Raw genomic sequence first — 26,787 nt, forward strand, 5'->3', positions numbered from 1 at the left:
AATTTTCATGCCCCCCATCCATTTCATTCTCCCCGAGAAGGGAATTTTACAGGGAAATCTCAACTAAGCCTGATATTTTCATGTCTCCTTCCCCTCCCTTCTCCCCTCCGGCATTCTTACAAGCTGAACAGCCCCAATAAATAACAAGAAACATCACCAAAAGCATATTACACAGGCAGCAAGCTTTTTTTTGGTTTTTTTTTTCCCTCTTTTTTTGTGAATATATGAGGACATGGTGGTTGCGATTAGAACCACACTGATGACCTCTATTTCCCACCTTAAAATTATTGTTTCAGGCAACAATAAGATAAAAAAAAAAAAGAAAAAAAGATGTCGCCGATGCTGGATGGCCAACAGCCAGGACCATGTGGTTTATCTGGCATTGTTCTGACTGTCTAGTGTCTACCATCACTTGCTAGCAAGATAGAGAAACAGGGGGAGTGTCAGGTGATATGGGAGACAGAAACTCCATATCACCGTTTTTCCCCTTTCGTTCTTTTAATCTAATATAAATTAAAAGATAATTACAATGTTAATGGAAAAAAAAAATTCTCCACTCCACGGGGCAAGTATCCAGTCACTCTGAATTTCCATAGCATTTTCCAAAAAAAAATCAACAATTGAGTGCAAGAAATCTGTGGCATAATAAAGATTAGTACACATCATACAATTTTTCCTCCAATGTAAAGTTCCATCATTATGATGCTAGAAATCTAAGTACTCATTTTTTCTATACAAGGTGTGCGGAGGAAGAAGGGATGTTTATTTCATATATCAAAAGAACAATGGCCATTTCTGCTCACCTGTAGCATAAGAGATTATGCTCTTCTTGAGTGGTCCAAAATATTGAGCTCCATGGAAACCCGCAGCTCGTAAAAGATTGACGGGTCCGACATCGACAGAGAATGCCTTCTGAAAACCATCTAGGATCGCCATCATCACAATGTTTGCTGGCTTCCTCTCCTTCTCATATTTCTTTAATAGAGAGAGCTACATGTTTAAACACAGGACATGGAATAAAATAAGTAACTCTACAACATAAGCAAAACCAGAAGATGATTATCAGATCAAGTATTTACCATGATTCAGAAGGTCTTGAGATTTTAATACATTTATATCAAATTCCAAGAGAAGTGAATTTCAACATTTACATATTTGCATTCCAGCATATTGGCAGCACCACAGGTATTGAGTGTGTTTTTAGAAATGATAGAGGCTTTTTCCATGTGGGAAGCAAAGGCGCTTCAGCTGGGTGGAGAATTTTCTGTTCTCAGTTTGATGATCATCTCATTGTGGAAAGTGACTCAAAGAACGCTATCTAGTGGAGGTGGAAACCGTAGGGGTCCATGGTGCCTAAAAAAATCATCAACCTCTCAAGATTAATGAAATATACATTCCAGCATGCACTTAGAGGCTAACAAGGTCACTGATTCTGTGGCAAAAGCAGGGGTCAAGTCGTGAAGACTTATATGAGGAGCAATCTCAATCCTATGCTTCAATTTCTTATTCTGTTTCTGTATGGGCCTATGTGGCCTGTTTGTATTTCTGCTATAGCTTGAAGAATAAAAATGTGTTTTCTCAACAAAAAAATATTACATGTATTTAAAACTTGCCAGCATTTAGACACACACGGACATGCGTGACTGCCTGCACACAGACAGCACAGGCACATCCACATCCACATCCACATCCAGACCCACACATGTGCATGTGCAACACAAGAGTTACTGTTACCAAGTAATGGGAAATAGTGGCTAACCCTACACTGAAAGGTTGATTCTTAAAACTTCAAAATGTAGATAAAATTAGATAGATCTTGTTAAATGTTCATTCATACAAATTTGCTTCCACACGCATAATCTAATTGAATGATTTATCCAACAAAAGAATATTCCACCGCAAGTAATTCTTCAATTAAGGAAAACACTATTCATATGTAAAGACATGCTAGAGATGGATGAATTACCTCCCCAATATCAGCACCTGCCATGATGCCTTCTTCAATGACCTTTGAAAGAGCAAATGCATCTTCAAAACCTAGATTAACTCCTTGGCCAGCTAAAGGATGAACAGTGTGAGCCGCATCACCAATAAGCACCACACGATGTGCCACATAATCACTAGCATGCATTAGTGATAGAGGAAATGCCATTCTTTCCGATGCCAACTTAACAACTTTGGGCGGAATTTCAAAGCGTTCAATTGCGGATGATGTCATCCCTCCTGTAACCCAAGAAAATCTATCCCCATACTGACCAAGAACGCCTGACTGAGGATGAGGACCATATCCATAAATCAAAGCATGGTTTACTGACTTAACAAAAGCATCCTCGCTCATTGATTTGTGGTCTGATGCTCCCTTTGGGCTCATTGTCCAAACAATATTGCTAAATCTGTCACCCACCGGTAAAAGTGCAATGGGACCATCAGGCAGAAACCTCTGCCATGCACACTGGTTTTCTATAGTGTGCTCAACAGTACAAATGACTGCATTCTGAGAATAGTTCCATCCACTTGTTTTGAGTCCTGCTATCTCCCTGACTCGTGACTTGCCACCATCAGCTCCAACCTGAAATACCTCAATAAGTTAATTTCACATCAATCCACATATTGAATAAGAAATGACACAAGCTGCATTGATAATTACCACCAATTTTGCATAGAGGCTTTTGCCATCACTCAGTTCCAACTTTGCTAAACATCCACGATGTCTTTGTTGTAGAATATCACTGTACACTGTCGTTCCTGATGGTGTGTCCTTCAGGTTGGATGGCTGAAAGCCCTTCTCTACAGAAGGAGAGTGTGACTTTAAAATCATTGAGGTCAACCTTGCAGGGTAGATCGTCGTCTGGAAATCTGCATTCTGCTATCTAGTTTCTTTAGCTCTCAAAAAAGGTGTCAAACGATGCAATAAAATGGAATTGAGGAACCGGTTTTATAAAAATACAAGAAACAAGGAATATCAAATGAGCTAACTTTAATTATTTATATCTCCATTTCACACAATAAGCTTAAATGGAAGATGAGAGAACATATAAAGTACGATTCTGGCTCACATAGAAGCTAAAAAATTGTCATCCAAGTTCTTATGATCCTTTGGAACAACTTATTACTGATTGCAGATTGAATGTCATTGAGTTATAACTTATAATTAGCAAATACCATATATCAAATAAGAAGTTGAACTGCATATTGCAAAGTTAAAGGAGAATATTTCTGGTACTATGACTCGCAGTCTTAAAAAATATCAGGTACGGATAGATTACACTACCTAAACATACAGATGCAGGGTGCAAGATAGTAGTAATAAGAGAGAGAGAAATGTTGCTAATCACTTTTATTTTTTGGAAAGATATGTTGCCAATCACATTTATGCTATACTTATTCATAGTATCTCAATTCTCAATATATTCCTGCCTCAAACTTTAAAAGGCAAATGCATATAGAAATAAAAATTTCAATTGCACTTGCAGGCCCCAATTTATTACAGTACTGTGCTCTTGTTGTGGAGGAACGAGGGATAATTATGTCTGTATATCATCTTCTTATCTTTCGTTTTTTTGTTAGGAGCATTTATCTCTTCTTTTACCAATTCTACTTGCCTCCCTTGTATATAAGGCCTTTTAACTAAAATCTGGGATTAATGAGAACTATTCTATTATTCTCCATTAATTCACAATCAAGCTTAATATGAACATTCTAACTCAACATGACCCATCAATTTTAGCTTTATGTGTCACTTATATACACAATTGTGGCATGTATATAAGTCGTGCAGCTCCTTCTATTATTCTCCATTAATTCACAATCAAGCTTAATATGAACATTCTAACTCAACGTGACCCATCAATTTTAGCTTTATGTATCACTTATATACATGATTGTGGCATGTATATGTGCAGCTCCTTTTATTGTACATGACACACACACACACATGTGTGTGTGTGTGTGTTAGTGTATATAAGTTAAGAAATTTACTGTTAAGCCCATATCAGTTTTGTGTACAACTCATGGTTCTTTATGTAATTTGGTTTATATGAGTAATATAAAGGGGAGGAGACAAGTTGTGAGGTGTGACTTGAACTCATCATTCCTAACTATTTGTGTGGTTTGTTTGACTAATTCTCTCTTCTTATGCTCGTTGTTTTCCAATTCAAGGAAACTTCACAAAATGTACACGGTCAGCTAATTATAGTGGAAAATATGTAAACAAAAGAAAAAAGAAATCAAAGCAACTAGGAAATAAAGAAAAAATGAGTAGATAAGTGTGGTGGATTAAATACCTGTAGGCATGACAAAAGAGACCAATGAAGCACCTTATTCTCCACCACACACCTACAACAGACATTTGTATCCACAAGGATTATCCATCCATAGGATCTTGACAAGAATAAAAACATAGTCACACCTCATATCTAGGTTCTTACCCTAGTATTTCTTTACCTACATCTTTTGCATTGTATCTTGTGTACCCCAATCCAGTGTAATCCCAAACCTATGAAAAAAGAGTATGTGTGTGAAAGGAAATAGTTACAAGATGCATCAAAAGTAATTCCTCAATTAGGTACAGTTAGTCAAGCTTCAAAACCAAGCACCCCAATGGAATGTTAAATAAAATAAAGTAAATGTGTATAGGCTACTGTTATATGACATTTTATAAAGCTAAATAGAGCAAACTGAGAACACAGATATCAGGGACATGCAGGAATTAAAGTTAATTCTTGAAGAACCTATAAACAAAATAAACGCATCTTTGTCAAAACAGACAGAATCGTGAAACAATAGAAACACAAGGCAACTAAATCAACACAATGCCCATCAGGAAGGCAGCTAATGCAGAAGAAGGCATAAGGCCACAACATGGCAGAAAAGGGAAAGCAATATGTGTTTTATTCGTTGTTCTTTTCCTCTCTGTTTGGGTGTTGTTATCACCAACTCGGTCGCTTTCGAGCTTTGCACTTTTTAATAAAGCTTCCCCATTTCAAAAAGCAGTTATATATTGCTTAAGATAATCAATAAAAAAGGTCATTTGGTGATGTTGAAAAATAGATGCTTCAAATAATATGTAAAACTAGTGAGGCGGACTAGTTTGCTCGATCTGAGGTGGCTAGATATGGCTGTAGACTTTTGAGTTTATTCCTCCTTGAGGTGTTTTATTTGTTGTTCTTTCCCTTTCTGTTTGGCTGTTGTTTTCACCATCTTAGCCGCTTTTGAGCTTTGCACTTTTTAATAGAGGTTCACAATTTAAAAATGAAGTTATATATTGCTTAAAACCATCAATAAAAAAGGTCATTTGGCAATATTGGAAAATGGGATTTGCTAAGGTCCATCGCAAAAGGCATTTCACGGCTGGTCTGTCGCATGTCGGACCAGCCGACAGACCAGCCACCTTGTGAATGAAGACAACAGCTTTTGTCTCCATTCACGAGGTGGCAGGTCTGGCGTGCGACAGACCAGCGGCGAAATGCCTTTTGCGATGGACGCTAGCAATTCCCTTGAAAAATAGGAAGCTTAAAATAATATGTTAAACTAGTGAGGCAGACTAGTTTGTTCGGTCCGAGGTGGCTAGATAGGGGCTATAAACTTTTGAATTTCTTCCACCTTCAGGTTTTTTGTTTGTTGTTCCTTTCCTTCTTTTAGGGTGCTGTTTTTTTTACCGTTTCGGCTGCTTTTGAGCTTTGCACGTTTTAATAAAGCTTCACCATTTAAAAAAGCAATAATTTATTGCTTAAAATCATCAATAAAAAAGGGAAGGTTGAATATGGAAGGTTTTGTGGTCGATTTCTTTATTGGCCACGATGTGGGTTCTATAGATGGAAAGAAATAATAGGATTTTCGAAGGTCGTGCAAATTCTTCTTACTATTTATATATTAAGGTAGTTGAGTTATCGATTTCCTGGGCAAGGGCGCTGCCAATTTTCAAATTCGTATCGGCTTACGACTTGGGGGAGGGGTGGAGAGTGGTTTGCAACAGTCGAGCACCCAATTCTGTAATTTTACAGAAGTGGGTCAATCCACCTATTGGCTTTTACAAGTTGAATTTTGATGGGTCAAGCTTGGGTAATCCCGGTGGTCTAGCTAGGATTGGAGGTGCTTTGAGGAATTCATCTGGTGAAGTTTTGCAGGCTTTTTCCGGGCCTATCGGTGTAGCTGATTCAAACAAAGCTGAAGTTTTAGAGCAGCATATCAAGGCTTGTTGATCCTAGAGAGTTAGAGGATGGCGAGCACTATTGTGGAAGGAGACTCGATAAATGTCATTAGGTGGCTTAAGGGTTCGTTGGTTCCTCCTTGGAGATTTCTTCATTTTTTCGATGAAATAAAGGATATTTCAGTTGGGTGCTCTATGGCGTATCCATATGTAAGAAGATCAGCTAATGAAGTAGCTGACAAGTTGGCTAAAGATGGAGGTGTGAAGCAGGCTTTGGAGCTTTTTGACTTTCTGCCTCTTTAATTTCATTTTTTGTATTTTTTTTCTTTCTTTTGTGGTATGCTTGTTTAGTGGGGCACGTGGGGGGTCTTTCTCGGTTTTTCCCTTTTTAATGAAATCAGTTACTATTCAAAAAAAAAAACATCAATAAAAAAGGCCATTTGGTGATATTGAAAAGTAGGAAGCTTAAAATAATGTGATCATAACAAATGCAGATACTAACCTGCATCTTATCAAAAAATGCATGCCTTTGTTGTTGAACATACTGCCAAGCACCAAGATCTACAGAGTAAAAGCAAAGGATCAATTATTCAATCCATAAAAAAATGTTTTTGGGAAAGAGAAAAAATCCAATGATAGCTTCACATTAATGTCATTATACCATTGTTAATGAAAAAACTATTTCCTATTCAGTCAAAGAGGAAAACCCACTAATAATAAGAAAAGCTGCAATTTGGAAGATATAAAACTAGTATACAAGGTCATAAGAAAGTTTAGAATCATAATCATGAGTTGCCAACCCACATGGACACACGCACACACAACTTTAACAAGAACCAACATAAGGATATTGAAAACCATAACAAATACATCCATCTCTTTTTTTCTTTTATTTGGTAATGATAGTGGAAATCACATTAAAAATGTGAGAAGCAAAACAGGTTATGAGAGGCAGGAGGTTGTTCCACAACTAACTTAGTCCTATGAACCCACTTGTTGGCCTAGTAGTCTTACCATCTCATTGGCCCCTCCAAGCAAAGAAGGGGATTTCCTTGTTACTACAAAAAATCCAAGATTCTATCCGCGACAGGCTACATGCCAGTACGCCACAGATCTGAGCTGCGACAAAAGGTTCAAGATATGACGTTGAAGGAATTGCCCTTCATGCATAAGCTCCCTACAAGCTCTTCAAAGAACAATTGAAGATCGGCAAGGGGGTTTCAGCTTAGGATTCATTCAAATTCTTTAAGCCTATCAGTTCCAAAAATGGACGTGATAACATCACCTTACACATTACAAAACATTCCCCCTATGCCTTCACACCAATAAACTCACATCAAAGTTCAACCAGATCACTGATAATGGAGTGACTTCCCCTTTGGGCTTCTCCACACGTATTTTACCAGAGATGATTAGCTCCAATTTCTATACAGGCTTTGGGCCGAAACTCCCAAAAAACTATTTCCAAGTAAGTACCCAAGGAAAAGCCAAACCCTTCATTCCAACAATAATCCTTCCAAAAATTTTGTTTGTCCTTCAAAAAGACGCAAGCTACCACATACAACATCATAACCAAACGATATCACTCGAATCCAGATGTCGAGACCTTCACTTCACCAAAATATGATAAAAGGAAGCCAAAAACCCAATGCAAGCTGAACCACCTAAGGACCTCGCTCCAAATCTCGATCATTTCCAATGGATGATTCCTCTATCCAAAGCACCTAAAACTTTTTCGCTTCAAGATATAGTAAGTGCTGATCTTCTCCAACAAATAAATTGGAATTTACAAGTAATTGGGGCTTCCAAAGATTTTCCCCCCAAAAGAAATAGGATTCCTCTCCATTAGAAGAACCCGAATAACTAAAAAAACACCTTAAGCATCTGGAGACCAAACCCTTGGATCTTCAAGGACGGCTATGAACCCACCCAAACTATCCTCATGGATCGAGATTCTTGTAAACTTAAATGACAAGAAGAGAAGAAGAGTAAGGAACAAAAGACATATCTTGTACAGAAGTATGGTGTGAGACTTTTACCCTCACACCGACCCCTCTTGAGCCTCTAGTGAACCCTATTTGTCTTCTGAATTCTCAACAGCCACCACAACAAATTGGTGTTCCACAACCTAGATAACATGCTCACTTGCAGAAGGTCCCAAAGAATCATTGACAAGTACTACTCGTGCCATCGATGAGACACCAATAATCAAGGACGAATACCCCTCCATTTCTCATTTCCCTCCTTGCATGTCGTTTAAGAGGATGGATTCAATTCTTCAACACAAGTTGAGCAAACATTGGGAACCAACATCACTCATAATAGCATGAAAATCTGATGGGCTGGGGCCTAATCAAATTCACCCTTCGGAAGGTCCTTATGAATTCCTCTAATTCCCTCCAACTCTTCTATAAAGACAAAAAGAGAACTCTCTGCCTTTCCTGCACATCATCAAAGAGTAAACATCATTACCATGAGCTCGATTGATTCTAGAGGCTTAAAGGTTTCTTGGACCCTGTATTTACCCTAACGAACTCCAAACAGCCAGCACTCTATGATTGATTTTTAGCATCAAGCATTGACATTTCCTCAAAGAGATGAGGATTTTGATACCCGAAGCATGCAGGGTTACATCATAGAATCGTCACCAAAAGTCCAAAAAGAAATGATATATGCTCCCACCCATCTGCAAACTTCATAAAGGGGCCCAATAAACACTTTATTTGATCTCAAGAACCCACCTCACATCAGCCTTTGATGAAAAAATGAAAAAGGGTCCCCCACCCTAAAAACACACATGCGCGCGCGCCTTGATCTTCTAAAGGGGCCCTGACGATCGAACTCCACACCCTTTTATCCTAGCTTTGATTTTTGACAACTAGATACCCTTGCATGCGTGACACATCAGGAAGTTAGCCAGAAAAAAAACTTCCCTACGTGCTACCTAGATCTCATCAACCTTAACTTTCAAAGGAAGTTTTTGTGTTCTCTCCATGCCCTGCCTTGCAAGGCCATCCAGAGAACTCCGCACAATCCTTGAAGGAGAGGCCATCAAATATCTACCATCAATTCCCTTTGAGCATTTTGTTGTTCCTATTGTTCTTCTCTACGGACCTGAAGTGTTTCTTCTTTTAATTGCAATGGAGAACCATCCGTTGCAATATTTCCTAGAAAATTTAAATAGTTGAAGTTGATGAAACCGCAACCAGCACAGCTATAATGACCCAACCCAACCATTGAATCTGGGGATGGATTCCACTCTTTACTCCTCTTGAACCATCTACCAAGCTCTGACGAACCTCTAGCCCCTCTGCACAATTAACATATACAACTCCCTCTCTCTAAGAAGGGTTAAGGTCTTTATTGACCCATTTACTAGCATATGGGTGTAATCCACTAAACAACCAACAATATAGTTTTCTACCTTTCCAACATTTCCTTATTATCCATAAGCTTTTCCCTCAGACGAACCTCTAGCCTCTCTGCACAATTAACATATACAACTCCCTCTCTCTAAGAAGGGTTAAGGTCTTTATTGACCCATTTACTAGCATATGGGTGTTATACAGTAAACAACCAACAATATAGTTTTCTACCTTTCCAACATTTCCTTATTATTCATAAGCTTTTCTGCTTGCAATTACCCAAAAAAAAATCTCCCAAGGTGATCATAAAGATAGATAAATGAAGAGAATATAATCCTCAGATTTCAGCCCAGCAAAGGAGACAAAGGCTTGCAATAAGAGAAACCCTCCATCTCAAACACACCAGCAAGATGTTTCTCAATAGAATCCTACAGAATGGCATCATACAAGTATTCAAACCAGTGGAATCCATAAGGACCATAACTATAACAATGGAAGAAAGCTGAAGAAATCCTGTATTCGAACAAAACGACTGATGGCAAGACCGACTCATACCTCAGCATGATGGAGTCCATGGTACAAGGCAAAAGTAACCAATCATGGTCTAGGCTTTAATAATATCCCATGCTTAAGAGGAACCCACATTAAAAGGTGTTTGCTAGGGACCATCGAAGAAGGCATTTCCCAGAACGGCTGTTGCATAAGGCTTTAATAATATCCCATGCTTAAGAGGAAGCCACATTAAAAGGTGTTTGCTAGGGACCATTGCAGAAGGCATTTCCTGGAAGGGTTGTTGCATAAGAGTGCAGCCACATAGGCTTAGATTTTGTCTTATTCATTTAATTCATCTAACGTGGCTCCATTTCAAAAATAAAAAGAAAAGAAAAGAAAAGGAATCCATATCTTCATAGACCAAGCCCTTCAAGTTCTTTTTCCAACATTACAACTTACAAAGCACATGTTGCATAGACTAGAATTTTGGTAAAGAAGGATTTCAAATGGAAAAAAAACTCAGGTAGAGTAGTCCAATAAAATGATTGCTTTAATATATTAAAGAAATGACAGTGGTGTCAAACCATAATACCTTTGAAAAGAGAAATAGTTGCAGGAGTCACTGTACTGACCCTTGGATCAGGAAGGTCATCTTTCTTCTTGAAATCTCTCACTCCCAAGGCAGGATTGCTATCGATAATGGCAATATTCAATTGTTTTGTCAAGGGCATGCTTGCTGCAAATGCACAAAACAAGGAAAATATATAATAATTTGGTCATAACGAATTAAAAAATCAAAATGTGACATGCAAATGTTAACCTTTTCACCATTAAAAACATATATTGCTTAGTTGTTTGTAGTCACAAGTGCTTGGTTGAATCCTAAGAACAGTTTCATGATTAGTGTTTACAATCTTAACATTCTATGCAAGCAACTCCCTGGTCATGGAGGGAGAGCCAGAAAATAATGACCAGTCACAATTACATGTGAAATGCTATGCTAACCTTCACACTATTGTCAATCATTCAATATTGCCATCAAAATAGTCAATCCGTTCTTTTCATAAATGCCAAACGCATAAATGAAAAGAAGCTACAAGGAGACTGAGATGGTCCGAACAAGAAAAGCAAACAGGTCAAATAAGAGCCAACAAAGAAGCAGCAGAAAGCGATATTATCAGCTGCAGAATTTGCCAAGCATTAATTTCATAGACTAACAAATTGATACTCAGTCTTATATTGAATTAATGAATTTCAATGACCAATCACAGTCCTTTTTTTTTTGAAGTGCTGCGACCAATCACACTGTCGTAGCATTTCCGTATTTGCTTCACATGTAAAGTTGGGTAGTTTGACAGAGTACCACATAGCTCCTTACAACTAATGAAAATTTTCATATGGCATGCCTATGAGGCATAATTTGTGCCACTCAACCTCACAAACACAACTTGAAGATACCTGTCATCGCACAGGTGAATTTTAATCCTTTAAAAGACACAACATATCGCAGGCAACAGCCTATTGCATGAAATACACACAGAAGCACACCAACAAGGAGGGTGATAAACCTGATTTGATGCTCTCCATAAAATCTAGTAAAATCTTCACAAATAAATGTGAACTTACATTCAAAACATTGAAACTGTATAAATATACGAACAATTTCAAGGCTTAAACAGATATCCAGATCTAATCTTGAAACTGAAAACTCATTTATGTCAGATTACAAGATGCCAAGTGCCAAACATAAAACACTGTCAACCAATAAAAGAGTTAAGTGTTGCTAATCTTTCAACCCCAACAAATCATGAAAGATCTTATCGAAGAAAATGTATGGCTGTAATCAAACAGAAAGTAAAAGAAGAATAAAAGAAAAGAAGAAACCTTTTATCTCTCACACGAGTGACACATTAAGGGATGAATTCTCAAATTTGATCCTCATAAACGAGCAAAGAGAATCTCAGGGTTTTGAAAGCCTAGTCAAGGCACCGTGTAGTTAAATTGAAAGTATATACATCATCAAGCAGATAGCAGGTCTAAAAAACAAAACCGAATATGGCAAACAAAACATGTATACAAGTTAGTCTAACATGTTTTTTTTTTCCAATGGCAAGTTAGTTCGACAAGCATCGATCATCCAACACTTCAGCACTAAAATAAGACAATTAGATGGTAGATGTGACTGATGAATGAAATATATAATCCAACAACAATACTTACACAGAGCACAAGCAAGTGCCATTCCAACCATGCCTCCTCCAATGATAGCAATGTCATACTGATCAACATTATTTGTCACATCAAGCTTCTCTTCGTGCCCCTACAGATTCAAAGGAACCCAATCAGCACAAAAATGTTCTCCATATAGGAATGAATGGAACTCTTTGAGCAAAGATGTCCCATGCATAGAAGGTGCAAGGGAATGTAAATAAGAACATTTCCAGAAATATAAAACAATGACGCTAACATCATAAGTAGTTAAAAGATCCTCACAACTTGTGTTAAAAAAATTGATTCATGAAAGTCAAGTGTGACCAAATATTTGTTGAATGATACAATATTAGCTCATGAAGTCAAAATGTGAAACCAAAGGATGCAGAAAAGGCAAACGTGCAAAACAAAGGAAGAAACAAACTATTAGGGCATGTTTGGCAACCATGAAATTTTTTTCCATGTTTGCCTAGTCAGTCCATGTTTGCCTAGTCATAAGAGAGGGGCAGAGAGTTGAGAAAGCATGAGTGGGTAGCGTGAGAAAGGGGTGAAAAACAAGAAAAAAATAACTACTCATGAAGTTTTATTTTCAGACACTTCTCACACTACAGTCACTCATGCCCTCCCAATCTTCTCCCTCTCCCGCGCTCCCTGCCCCTCTCTCATTGGGAAAACATGGACTTCTTGGAAATTTTTTCATGATTGCTAGACATGCCCATAGGGGATGGATGGTAACATACCAAAAAGGTATAACTCTTAAGGAAATATTAAAATTTTGGTAGCTAGGCTAGGTGTTTACCTTTGTTTCTTTTTTCTATAATCAAGGAAGAGTACAACATTTAAAAAAATAATGTTAGGCATCTAAGGTGGACTCCTAAGCCCTACGCAGGCTTTAGGTAGCCAGGCAAGCATCGACCCCCCACCTCCACTTCAAGATGGCACTTTTGGCAACAAAGGTCAACCCTTCCAATGTGGGGTGGTGAGCATTGTGATCAGTTCATTGCCATCACATGTCATTTCACTTGAGGCTCTATTGTTTGTTTGCCTATAAACTGGCTGGTCGTTTTGATTTGCGATAAATCATAGTACATTCAAGGAATACTACTACCACTTTTGGATGACCACAATTCCCTAAAGAAACACCTGTATGCCCAAGAGGACGCAATTTGCGTGTTCCACATTTGGCAAGATGAAATATTCAATTCCAAATTTGGCCACAATTAAATTAGTCATGCATAGTCTGTATAAGTCCCATCTTACCAATCATTTCTAGATAATTATGCACTTACATGGTCTAGATCAAGATGCATAGCAGGAACAATCATGCTACTTAAGTTTTATCAAAGGACAAAGTTTATCAAAAAAGCATTTCAAATTATTCACGAGTCTTGAACTATATGACATTATGCTAATTAAAACATGGTTATACAAAATAACCTTAATTTTTTAACATAAATTTAACTCTAGGCAGTTTAAAAATGTAAAATCGTAAACTGCCAAATGTAATTAGTGGTGCACAGTAAAGGCAAACTGAGAATCCTTGATAAGGCGGCTTCTCCCATTACCACCAAGGATCACTTGACAAGAATGAATAGTCACCAAATTCTCTACATACCTTGGGATCACAACCCCACCAAATTCATGATCAAGCTGCTGTATGGTGTCCTGACAGCATTTCTTGGATTTTAAGTAAGAAAATCAGGTTTTAAAAATCTCTCCCACATCCTGATATTTCTAAAACCTGGAAATATGGGAGGATCTGCTACTCTCTTGCTTACGGAAAGAAGGGTGAGAAGTCAAAAACAATGGCTGGTCCGCTTCTTCTCTTGTCTCTTAGCTTCAATTTTGAAGAAATCCCGGATTCTAAAATCCATGTATCCAAACGGCCCCTTAGTGATCTGAATAGAAAGCAGTAATCTACTTTGTATTTCACAAGACCATCTCCTAGATGGTAGACCCCCATTCGGGTGCCTTAGGTTGAATTTCAATAGTAGCTATCTTGGGAATCTGAGGCAAGGATTCTAATGTAGCAAATGTTTAAGTTCCTGAAGGAAGTTCTTAGAATTTTAAGTCACCTTGGGTTTCGATCCATTTACAGTAAATAGCGACTTAAACACTATTAACGGGTGGACAACTCATAAAGCTTTAGCACTAAGCTTTTTATAGGTTTCTTTTTATCTTTGTTGATCACTTGTTGTTTATATCCTTCGTGAAGCAAATGATGAGGCTGAATAATGTGAGTAGAACCCAATTTTGTAGCCATGGTTTTAAATTTCGGCCGAAACGAAATGAGGCTGAATAATGTGAGTAGAACCCAATTTTGTAGCCATGGTTTTAAATTTCGGCCGAAACGTTTCATTTCGGCCGAAATATTTCGATTTCGGTGGAAAACGAAACGAAATTCACAGTGAGTCGGAAAAGTACCAAACTTCGCCGAAACGTTTCGGAAATTTCGGCCGAAACGTTTCGTTTCCGTAAAATTTCGGTGAAATTTCGGAAATTTCGGTGAAACGTTTAGGAAATTTCGGTGAAACGTTTCAGAAATTTTTACAAGATTTTGTCCGAAATTTCGTACCGAAACCGAAACGTTTCGGTTTCGGTCATCACCGAAACCGAGATTTAAAACCTTGGTTGTAGCCACACAAGTTTGTTTGTGTGATATGCGCTTTTGTATCTTTCCTTTTGATGTAAAGCATGATCCAAGTCATGCCACGTCCAGAGATTTTGACCTCCTAGAGGGCATAACTTTGTGCCATGGTATCGTTTTAAATGATGTGTATCTTGTCTTGGGGATTTCTTTAAGATCAACACCTGTTTCTCTAAAAAAAATGGTTAAGACCAACAACTGTTATTGTATATTTTGCTGGATTCTATGATTTACTAGATTTACCGATGAGATTATGACAGAAAATAGAGTTTTAAATTGCTTACTTTTCTATGTCGTTATATTAGTTCAATGTCTTGACGGAAGGGTTGTTACAGTGGTATTAAAGGTTGTCAGTAAATGATAATATAGAGTGGAGATTAAAGTGGAGTTTAGGGGTTGTTTAGAAGGGTTCCTAAGAGTGCCTATTTCCACGAGGCTTCTTCCCTGTTTTAAGACTTGACTTCTGATTTGTCTCCAGCAGCTAGTTTTTTTATTTAGAAATTTGTTTTATGTTAGGAAAGAGTCATTAGGGAGAGTTTAGCTAGGGTTATGAGAGCTCTTCTATGGACGAATTCCAAGATTTAGTGGAATATTGATGATGTATTTCAGTTTTTTTTTTTTTAATGTTTTGAGGTTTTAATTTTTCCTGATCTTGTTTCTTCTTGTAGCATAAACAGTGTTGGCACAGTTCTAGTTAACTTTATTTAAATATTTTGAGTTATTTACGCAGCAAATATTCTTCTATTTTCAAGGATGCGTCACCTTTCTAAGAAATAAATTTGTTACTTATCAAAATGAAGCTTTTATGTTCCATTATACCCTCCTAAGACCAAAAATATAGCTTGCTAGCAGAAAAGAACTAAAAGCAAGACAACGAGACATGAACAAGGTTAGGTAAAAAGAGAACCAAACTTCAAGTGATGAGGAATATTATTACATTGTTATGTTGAACCTGATGGTCTGAACTAGATCCACCCCCAGATGCATCATTACTAAAAGTCTTCTTTGGAAGATTCCATGTAGGGATAGTGATTGCAGCTCTTCTTGGAATCACCCTAATTTTCATTAAAAAAAAAATTGTTAGAATAGACAACAAGCATAATAGCCATGTCTCCTGCAACAAAAAATGGAATGGCCATAGATTGGCAAATGCAACCTACCCAAATGTATTGTGAATAGCGAAAAAGAACAAAATAGCTAAAGCGGGTATGAAATTCTTCAAGCGTATCCATCTTAGTTTATATCATAGTTTTAAAAATCCCACGTGTCATCGTGGACTCCCCCGAGTCAACTCCCTCTTCCCTTGGCCGCATTCCGCATTTTGCCCTATAGAGTCAATAAAAACTACTTCAAAGTGATTCGGACACCGGATGTGGACAAGGTGGAGTTCGAGTATGCAAAACTTTGGTGGCGTACAAGATCGAAGGACAAGAGCCGCCCTCAAATCACAACATGGGATGAATTGGTGAAGGAAATGAAGGATTTGTTCCATCCAAGCAATGCGGCGTGGGTTGCTAGAGATGCCTTGAGGAAGCTAAAACACACTAATAGCATGAGGGATACGTAAAACAGTTTTCATCTTTGATGTTGCACATCAAAAATATGTCGGAGGACTGATTCTTCAACTTTATGAGCGGACTACAAGTATTGACTCTCCCGAGTTATGACCAAGTACTCAGCCGCGTCAGCCGCGTTCTTGGCCGCTCCACGACAAGTCGACAAGGATTTTTCTTGGGCGCATTTTGACCAGCATTCGCATTTTTAAACATTGCTTTATAGCTTGAGTTATCTACATTTGCAACAATTAATCCAATACTCAACCAAATTTGAGCCAACTCTGACTCAAGCATCATAAAGCTTGAGTCAAGTTTCAAGATTTTAAACCTTCAATGTCTTCTTCGAGCATGATGGACCAGACTAGCCGAAGGCCATATTAAGCATGATCAGTGGCTCAGTTCGACATTTTAGCCTCTCGGAAGACAACAAACATGAATGAACAGGCAAGGCATGAAGCTAAAATTTCCATGGCCATGTATTCAGTCCCAATATTTGGCAAATAACAGTGCATCAGCAAGAAAAAGGATTCACAGTCCAAAGAAGCCAAGCAATGGTAAAAGCACAGTTTAAAACCTCCCAGCGTCAATCGTGGAGTTTCCCTTTTAGCCTCTCGGAAGACAACAAACATGCATGAACAGGCAAGGCATGAAGCTAAAATTTCCATGGCCATGTATTCAGTACCAATATTTTGCAAATAACAGTGCATCGGCAAGAAAAAGAAATGACGGTTCAAAGATCAATGCATACAGGCTAAGCACTGTTAAAATACTCGCAGAGGCAATCATCAATTTGCCCAAGTCGACTCTACCTTTTACCTTGGCCGAATTCTAGTTTGAGTTTGAGTTTTGCCCTACCAAGTCAATCAGAACTCCTATGACTCGCCTGACATGGTGAAAAATTGACGACATCAATCATTGGCTCGTGCAAGCCTAATTCCTTTTATTGTGGTTGAGTTCTCATTCGGGTCCATGCTTTGAAACACTAGGTAAAAGTCCCCCATGAATCAATCCTCCTCTCCACCTACTTTAGCTAGATCATCAGCCACAAAATACACATTGGAGGCATTTGAAACACTGATGATAACATGACAGCCAAAAGGTTAAAAACTCAGTTGAAAACAAGGTTTTGGTTGAAAATGCTCTAATAGCAATCCTCCAAAGCCATAACAGAAACCATTCAAAAAAAAAAGTACAATAATCGAAGGGCTAGGGTGGAAGAAAATTGAAAAGTTCGACACTCACCCTGCCTACACCCTCTCTATCTAATATATACACGTAAGTCTTCTTGATCAAACCATTTCTCATGCAAGTGTGATTTTGAACTTCAAATTGCAATTGCAATTCTGTTATGGCTCTGTCTGGAGGGTTGCTATTAGAGAATTTTCAACCAAAACCTTGTTTTCAACTGAGTTTTTAACCTTTTGGCTGTCATGTAATCATCAATGTGTCTCGATTATTGTACTTTTATTGTTCTTTGTCAAGAGTTTACTATGGTGTTGTACTGTTAGGGACCTTCTCGGTCTCTATTTGCTTCAATGAAATCTCTTTACCATTAAAAAAAAGGACTTATAAGGATCACAAGTCCAAATGGATAAATCAATAGTGAAATGATTTGATATCATTACCTCACGGTTTTTCATTAATTCTCCTTGAGTTTTTTGTTCATTTCTATCAGGCATCGCATAAATTTAAGTTCATCATTTCATATTTGTAAAGAAGTCCATAACATACTTGTGTTAAGACACCTCTAAGCTTTCCTGATTTCTATCTCTATTTTTAGGAAAGGCTTAAGGCGAACCATCCTTCTTTGAGGAATTATTCTAAACTTTTTTTTTCTTTTTTTTTAACCTTATCCTTGAACTAATCTCCCAGTAACAAGAATGCATCAAAGTTTAGAAGTACAGTGACCAACCTAGAGGTGCTATTTCTCACAAACAATGAAAATTGCACCATTCTATATATAAGCTTCAGCTTTCAAGAGATTACTAAGTACTCTAGTCAAACCATTCAGATACAACCAGAATGCAAGATGAGTACTAACCTAAGTTATAAATTCCGTTTCGTTCGCCGTCTCGTTTTGGCTACCAAAACGGAACGTTTCGGTGTTTCGTCCGTTTCGTTTGTGGCATTTCGTTCGAAACTTTTCGTTCCGCTACGAGGAGGGAAATTTTTTTTAATAGTTAAAAATATGAAAAAAAATCCAAAAAAATCAGAAACTATAAGAAAAATAGAAGAAACAATTAATTGAACAAAATATGTAGAAGATCCAACAATTACTTAAAGGATATCACTATCAGCTGAAATGCCTGTGTTGACCAACATGTTGACCAATGTGTTGACCAGTGCCTGACAAGATGAAAAAAATTTGAGACCAAATTATGAGAATTTTTTTACCAGACTTTTGGGATTTAATAATGTTTGGACATGATAGATTTTATGAATTTTTAAAATTAGAAAAATACCCAATCGTTTGGAAGTTAGGATTTTGACCCAACCCATTTTTTTCAAATTTTGTACTAGAACTGGAAAGTTGACTTCTTATCGTTTTAGATTTTGGTCTTGAAACTATTTTTAATAATTTTTAATAGATCCAAATGGGGGTATTCCCTTATTTACATGTAAATCTTAATGCTTTGTTTGGTTGCTTGTTTTGGGGGGATTGTAGGAGTTTCAAATGCATGAGATCTCCCAGAGATCTCCCAAAAGCATGTTTGGTTGTCATTTACACCTTTGACCACTAGACAACTTCTAGACATCATTATTGGTTATTATCCTAGGTGGCGCCTACGTGGCGGAGATGTTCCCCCCGATAATCTTCTCCCATTTTTTCACCAAAATGGAGAAATTTGATGGGGGAATTAGGAGAAATTCTTGTCTTATTCTTTTCTCTCTCTCTCTCTCTCTCTCTCTCTCTCTCTCTCTCTCTCTCTCTCTCTCTCTCTCTCTTCCACCTATATTTTGATAATGACACCCTACATCTTCTGCTAATTTCCTCGCGCAACCAAACACTACTCGCAAATCTCCCTCCTAATATTCTCCCCATCTTCCATTCTCTTCCATTCTTGTCTAATTCTCTTTGACTTATTTTTCTCCTATTCTCCCAGCCATCTACAAGCAACCAAACAGAGCATAAATGACTTTACATGTAAATTTTAGGAAGAAAAAGGAAGAAGAGGAGAGAACCATGAAGAAGAAACAGGAACAGATGAAAAAAAACATGATTTGGGGAATTCCAAACGAAACAACACATTCCGCCTGTTTTGTCCGAAATTCTGGCCGGAACAACGGGGATGGACCGGAATTATGACCAGAACGGAATATATGGCCGTTCACGTTCCGGATTCCAGCCTGGAACTAGAATTCCGGCTGGAACGGAACGGAATTTATAACTTCCCACTCCCTGCCCTCCTCGCAAACCTTCCACTTTAGTATCCCAACAATATCTTATAGTTTCGGTCAACAAAGGTAATCCATTGATCCTTTCTAATGTAGCGCTTTCGTGTAAAGCCAGCTTCAACATCCCCAGCCCTTGAAACTGCATCCCACAGGCCCTCTCTATCTGTTCTTCTGAATGGGGTGTTAAATTACTAACGCGCTCCTCTTCATCTTTTCTTCCGTTGCTCCTCAACTACACAACTGATCAACTACCAAGGACCTCACAATCACATCCAACAATCAATCTACCTCTCCAACATAACAAATGATGTTTGAAACAACATAAAAAACACACAAGCACACCCCCAACCACTTGTTTCTGCCACACTAACTGTAAATCCTATTTAATATACCAATCTGTGAGAATACCCACCTCCCATTTCTTCTCATTTTTTCCTTAGCAACGCAGGGACGCCCCGCCCAATAAAAAAAATCAGCAACAAATCAATACCCTTTTTCAGTCTGGTCTTTAAAAGCATTGAGTCATTTATCATCTTCTCCCCCTTACTGTAATATGGGTGAAACCCAATCAACAATACATAATTTTACCATTGATGGGACAAATTTAATCTATCTGATTTAGAAACCCTAAGTCCCAAGGACTGCCGAAGTTATCGATACTTAAAGAAGTTCTCAGAGAAATGTATGAATTCTAACAGTCAAATGAAATGTATTAAGATCAAAGAAATAAAAACAAGAGAATAAAGCCTGCGGAGTTGAAAGATTTTAGAAGGAAGAGAAAGAAAGAAAGAGGGAAGAGCATGCCTGTTCATATCCTGAGGTTGAGGAAGCTGAGAGGTTTACAGTTAGGTTTCTGATTCTCTCTTATTTTTTAACCTTTTGAAGCGAAGGGGTATACAGTAGGGCGCGACCACATTGTAAATTTTGTAATACAACGTGGGGGCCCACTACGGCATAGTGGGTCCACCATTGATTGATCCGAACCATTCATTTGAGACCCTCGGTTCGTATCTTCTCTGGCCTAAAAAACACGATTATCGCCTAAAATAGCATCCAATCCAATAGTATGTATTGTTTGTTGTTGAATGTGAACCGTTACTTATTATACGTAGATTTTGGCTATCCATGTGTTTTAACAAACAAAAATGACATATAATTATGTCAGGGACTCGGGATTGGACTGTAGATCTGATTTATTGGCCAGGATTGGATTATTAATCTGATTATTGGCCATTGGTAATCCAAAGCAAAAGTTGACGGCTTGGATCAATCAAATTTGGGACCCACTAGGCCAGAGTGGGGTGTTATTATAATACAATGAGGTCGTACTCTACTAAACTATTCTTTCCTTTTGGGGCGTTCACTTGCAGCTCTTGCACACAAAACAGGCCTAAAGTGACATTTAGTTTGGGGAATGAGCGATAATTAATTGCTGAAAATAATAACGGCAATTAACAATAAATTCTGGGAAGTGATGTATCCGCTCCTTTTGATTACTCGGGACACTCACCAGCAATGCACGTGGCAATCAGCCCCGTTAAGTATAAGAATGGTAAATGTGTCATTATTTGTCCATATGTAGATGAAAGATTGATGCATGCAAAAATCAACGACTTAAAGACATCTTAACATATTACTTTACTAATATCTATTTTTCGTTGAAATAAATTAAGCCTTTTACAGAAAATTCCACTTCACGAAGACCAATTGGGTTACTTGCCGGCAATCAGCTACTGGGGGGATTCACATTCACAAATCCATGTGCCCAACAAGGCATTAGACTCTGTTTTGATTGCACAAAAAGCTAAACTTAATTTGTAGGGATTTTACCTCGGTTTTGGGTGCCATGTCATCAAAAACCAATGTTTGGTTGCCGTTAGATGAATGAAATCGAAATCACTGGAGACTACCAGAGATATCTCCTGATTGTCTCCGACTTGCCTGATGACGTATCATAACATGGCAGGAAACTCCCAACAAAATCCAAGCAAAAACCACATGATTTCTTGGAAATGATGCTTCTTATTTCTCTCTCTCTACATATCTCCCTCCATATTTGCAATGACGCCCTCTACTAACACTTTACAAGGTTTACATCCAAACACCCTCGATTTTTTGCCGAAAAAAATTCCTACGAATTAGGATATGGCAGAGACGTTAAATATTATATTTAAAGAGGGACATGAGTGAACATGTATATGAAATCAAGACCATTGATCTTGTAAAATATCATCGGGCATGGTTAGTACCGTCCTAAATGGATACCCAACAAGGTGTAATACAAGTGATTACAAAAGTAAGAGTTAACTTTTTAGTGGAACAGCCTTGTTGGTTTTAGGATTTTGAATCTAAAACTGATTATTGTCCTCTGTTTTGGAATTTTTTCTATGGTGTAATTTATTTTTGCACATTATGCATAGCATGAGTGGGGCCCACCATTTTACACATGTTTTGATGGTGTGCATGCATCCCACTATCTCCACCCAAGCCATTGATGTTTTGATTTGGTGGGCCCATTATTTTCACCGCATGTTTGGGTAAGGATACATTCACCCCTTTTTTTTGTTACTTGGGACAGCATCTCTAGTGCATTAGCGTACCATAAATACACTAGAGGCAGCTGTCCCAAGTAGAAAAAAAAAGAGGCCGGATGTTCTGATGGGGGCTGGGCCGATACTCTTATAGTCTTATGGGCTATAAGACAATGAAGTGACAAATTTTTCGTGGGCAGAAAAAATAAATATAAATAATTTTTAAATTGAAAGTAAATTGAATTAAAATTTGTGTAATTTTTTTTTTCTGTTTACTTTAAGTTAATTTATTGATTATTATATAACAACTATTTCTTGCTCCCGGTGGAGCAAATTCTTGGCTCCGCGCCCTACTTACTACTATTCTACGAGGTAACTTAAAGGCATGTCTCCTAGTTGACTACTTACACCACTGCTCTACGAGGTAACTACCTTCAAACAAACATAGCTACTCATAAACATTGTGGAACATCCCCTCGTTAAAACCAAACATTTCCCCATTTTTCAAGAAAGATAAAAGAAAGAGAAAGCAAGTGTCAAGTGACTGACCACTTATAAATAAGCACACTACATAGAACAACTTTGATAAACAATCAAACGGGCTGGAGGGTCTAACTACACATGTTTTACTTCTCACACACCCCACACATGCTTGAAGAAAAGCCAAAAATAGAAACAAATAGAAAATAAGAGGAGAAGACAAACAGAGACTCCCTCCTCTTCATTCAGACTCTAGACCCCCACGCTATGCAGCACCACAGTCTCTACAGTGAGCCCCGGTCCGAACCCAAACAGAACACCCCACTCGAGCCCTTCCCCCGTGGTTCCCAAACCCTCTTCCTTTGACTTCTTCCTCATCTCATCCAATATAAACAACACACAAGCACTAGACATATTCCCATACTCACTCAAAACATGCCTCGTAGCCCTCAACTTCTCTTCCTTCAACCCAAGCTTCAACTCCACCTGGTCCAAAATCGCGGGCCCACCCGGGTGCGCCACCCAAAACAAAGAGTTCCAATCCGAAATACCCAACGGCTCAAACGCCTCCACCAAACTCTTCTCAATATTCTTCGAAATAAGTCCTGGCACATCCTTTAGAAGGTGGAACGTGAGGCCCACTTCCCTAAGATGACCGTCGATCGCACCGTCGCTATCGGGAAGAATAGTCTGAGCGGCTGAGATCACCTCGAACAAGGGTTTCTCGACACCTGTGTTGAAGTATAAATGATTAAATAACACTAACTTTAACAGCTTATAAGGCCCTGTTTGTTTCAGATTATGACAACCGGTTGTAATCCCAAAACCTATTATTCGACTCAAATTTACATTTAAATTTGGGGGGTGATAAATCGACTCCCGAAAGACACATAGGGAGTTGATTTAAGATATATGGGAGTCGATATATCACTGCCCTTAAATTTGTGTCCAGGATTTTGGCTGACAATCGGTTGCCATAATCTGAAACGTACATGGCTTTAAGCTTTTAGAGTAATTGGTTGTTTCACATGATATTAGAGCTATTGCATCGGGTAGGTCCTAGCCAACCCCCAAAAAAGAGGGGTCATATATAAGGGGGAGTGTTGAAGTATAAATGATTAAAGAAGAACGCTAGACAAAGAGGCGCCCTAGCAAAAAACTAGGTAAAAGGGCACCCCTGTTGGTCAATATCCATGTACATTGCCACAGAAAATTACGATCATAACCATGGTATTGACCAATGGGGGTGCTCTTTTACCCAGTTTTATAAGGGCGGCTGTCATTCTATTGATCCTCGAACACCAACTCTAACAGCTTAAGCTTTTGGAGTAATTGGTAATTTCACAACACCTGGCACCGGATCCGCCCCCACTATCAAAGCTGCTGCCCCATCTCCAAACAGAGCCTGGCCCACAAGACTATCGAGATGAGTGTCGCTGGGCCCACGGAAAGTAACGGCCGTGATTTCGGAACAAACGACAAGAACACGGGCCCCCTTATTGTTCTCGGCGAGGTCTTTGGCGAGCCGGAGAACGGTACCACCGGCGAAGCACCCTTGTTGGTACATCATGAGCCGTTTAACAGAGGGGCGCAACCCTAGAAGCTTAGTGAGCTGGTAATCGGCTCCGGGCATGTCGACCCCGCTTGTAGTGCAAAATACGAGGTGGGTGATCTTTGATTTGGGCTGGCCCCACTCTTTGATGGCTTTGGTCGCGGCTTCTTTTCCTAGCTTGGGGACTTCTACCACTACCATGTCTTGTCTCGCGTCCAATGAAGGAGCCATGTAAGCACATACATTGGGGTTTTCCTTCAATATCTCTTCGTTCAAATACATGTATCGCTTCTTGATCATCGATTTTTCGCCTGGGTCCACAATGTTTCTTTTGTTAGAATTTCCGAAATGATATGTGCACTTCCTTTTGTTTTGATAATGACACTACTTTTTTGGTTTGTGAGATGTGTGCTAGCGGGAAGATGGTTCGGCACACATGCCGGGCCTCCACTTCCTTAATTTGCAATGTATTTTTACACCCTTTTTCAGCATTTCACCATCTTTTTGTCTTTTCTTTAAAAAATGAATTTATTTTCACCCACCTCCGTTTCTATTTCATTTGGGCATAAGATTTGTTTTTGGCCCATTTTAGGGCGAAAGAAATGGCGTTAAATGGGCGTAAAACAAATTTTATGCCCATTATCCACTAATAAATGGGTGTAAATTTATTTTATTTCCATTTTACATTGAAAGAGAGAGCAGATCCATGAAAATGATTTTTTTTTCTTTTGAAAAAGACAAACAAAACAAGTGAAATGCTGTGAAAGGGTGTAAAAATAAAGTATAACATTTTGGCTAAATCATGATTCTCGATTTCTTATTGAAATATACTTTTTAGGTTATGGATTTACAAGTAACGATATTTTATATGATGTGTGGCGGTATAAACCAGTATTTTTAAAAAAAAGTGCGGTACGGCCCACATCATAAGTTGATCCAAACCGTCCATTTGTTGTGCCCAGAAAATCATTTCCACAGGGTGATCCTAACCCTCCGATCTATAGAAGTTTTGGTGACCGGAGGGTTAGGATCATCCTCTGGAAATCATTTTCTGGGCACAACTTATTTACTTTGCGGCAAATCAAATGGACGGTTTGGATCAACCTATGATGTGTGTTAAAAAATACAGATTTATACCACCACACATCATATAAAATCTAGTAAAGTAACTACCCCTTTTGTTGCAAAGAAACTAAAATCAAAATACAAATCAGTAGGAAACTTTTCCACTTGTGAAATTCACACTCCCATGTCTTAATACCAAAGGAAGTTTTCATTAAAAATACATGACTTGGAAACAAAACCAAGAAAGATCACAGAACACCCCCTACGTGCACTCTACCAAAACCAAGTCCTTAATGCTAACATGCACATATGGGGTGCCCATCCAAAATATATTATGGCCAGAATAAATACAAAGGAGAAATCATAAAAGTACTTACACATGCGTTTGAACTTCTCTTTGAGCTCTGTTTTATGCTCACTGTTTGTGATCCGAAAGTAGTAATCCGGGTACGTACTCTGATCCACACAATTCGGAGGAGTTGAAGTCCCGATTGCCATGACGGTTGCCGGGCCTTCGGCCCGTTGGGCCTTACGAATGGCCTCAATGCTCACCATCTCAGGCGTGTGTTTCTGATAAGTCACACGTGGGAAGGGTGGAATGTGGTGAGGGATGAATGTTATAGTGAGTGAAGCAGGGTTTCTTATAAGGAGAATGTGGTGGTTGGAAGTCACGTGTTTAGCCACCCGAATTCTAAGTTCTAACCATTTATTTGTAGGAGCTCGCACGTGACTAATGAGTTCGCTACATCTACACCTCTCTCTCTCTCTCTCTCTCTCTCACACACACACTTATTGAGCACGTCACGTCAATGAAGGGGTGGAAATATCATTTTTCATGTCTCATGTATTATTTGTAAGTTTGTGAGAAATTAGAAATAACTCATCAAAAAACAGGGGCGCTGATATTCCCCCCCGCCGCCCCCCCCCCCCCCCCTCCCCCCCCCCTCCCCCTTGACGGCTACGTATTCCCACCATTTGACCGGTCTCTCTCTCTTTCTCTCCACACGCAAAGAACAGGAACAGTTGGTGGGCCCAACAGAAACCATTGGTGGAATGGTGGGCCCATCTTTGAACAACGTAGGCCCCGCCCATACCACACCATAGGATAATCCATTTGATGGGCCATAAACGGAAATAGGTTCCGTCCCAAAATATTTTTCAATAGGCAGATCCTAGCCCTCCGATCTAAATAGAAACTACATCTTATGCAACCTCTATAGATTGTAGGGTTGTGATCATCCTACGGAAATGATTCTTGGGGCACAACCTATTTACATTGTGGCCCATCAAATGGACGGCTCGGATCATCCTATGGTCTGGAAGGTACACTTCATTTTCAAAAAG

The 26,787-nt window shown here is 38.7% G+C and overlaps 2 protein-coding genes across 2 annotated transcripts; both read right to left on the reverse strand.

The window, feature by feature from the left end:
- Positions 1 to 572: 572 nt before the first annotated feature.
- On the reverse strand, positions 573 to 20,776 carry LOC143892171 (FAD/NAD(P)-binding oxidoreductase family protein). The gene is made up of 10 exons (XM_077396618.1): positions 20,620 to 20,776; positions 15,801 to 15,918; positions 12,226 to 12,325; positions 10,598 to 10,741; positions 6,651 to 6,709; positions 4,428 to 4,495; positions 4,284 to 4,335; positions 2,648 to 2,863; positions 1,967 to 2,569; positions 573 to 990 (listed from the first exon to the last, which is right to left on the reverse strand). Exons 1-10 carry the CDS (start codon positions 20,625 to 20,627, stop codon positions 775 to 777), a joined length of 1,584 nt encoding a protein of 527 aa, XP_077252733.1. The 5' UTR covers positions 20,628 to 20,776; the 3' UTR covers positions 573 to 774.
- A 2,049-nt stretch (positions 20,777 to 22,825) lies between these two features.
- On the reverse strand, positions 22,826 to 26,066 carry LOC143892172 (chalcone synthase 1). Its single transcript, XM_077396619.1, has 3 exons — positions 25,821 to 26,066; positions 24,177 to 24,689; positions 22,826 to 23,557 (listed from the first exon to the last, which is right to left on the reverse strand). The coding sequence occupies exons 1-3, from the start codon at positions 25,996 to 25,998 to the stop codon at positions 23,079 to 23,081; spliced, it is 1,170 nt and encodes a 389-aa protein (XP_077252734.1). The 5' UTR covers positions 25,999 to 26,066; the 3' UTR covers positions 22,826 to 23,078.
- Positions 26,067 to 26,787: the final 721 nt, after the last annotated feature.

The sequence above is a fragment of the Tasmannia lanceolata genome, unplaced genomic scaffold (assembly GCF_043159265.1).
Source record: "Tasmannia lanceolata isolate RefF3 unplaced genomic scaffold, GAP_Taslan_0.1 ptg000015l, whole genome shotgun sequence".
Classification (NCBI taxonomy): Eukaryota; Viridiplantae; Streptophyta; class Magnoliopsida; order Canellales; family Winteraceae; genus Tasmannia; species Tasmannia lanceolata.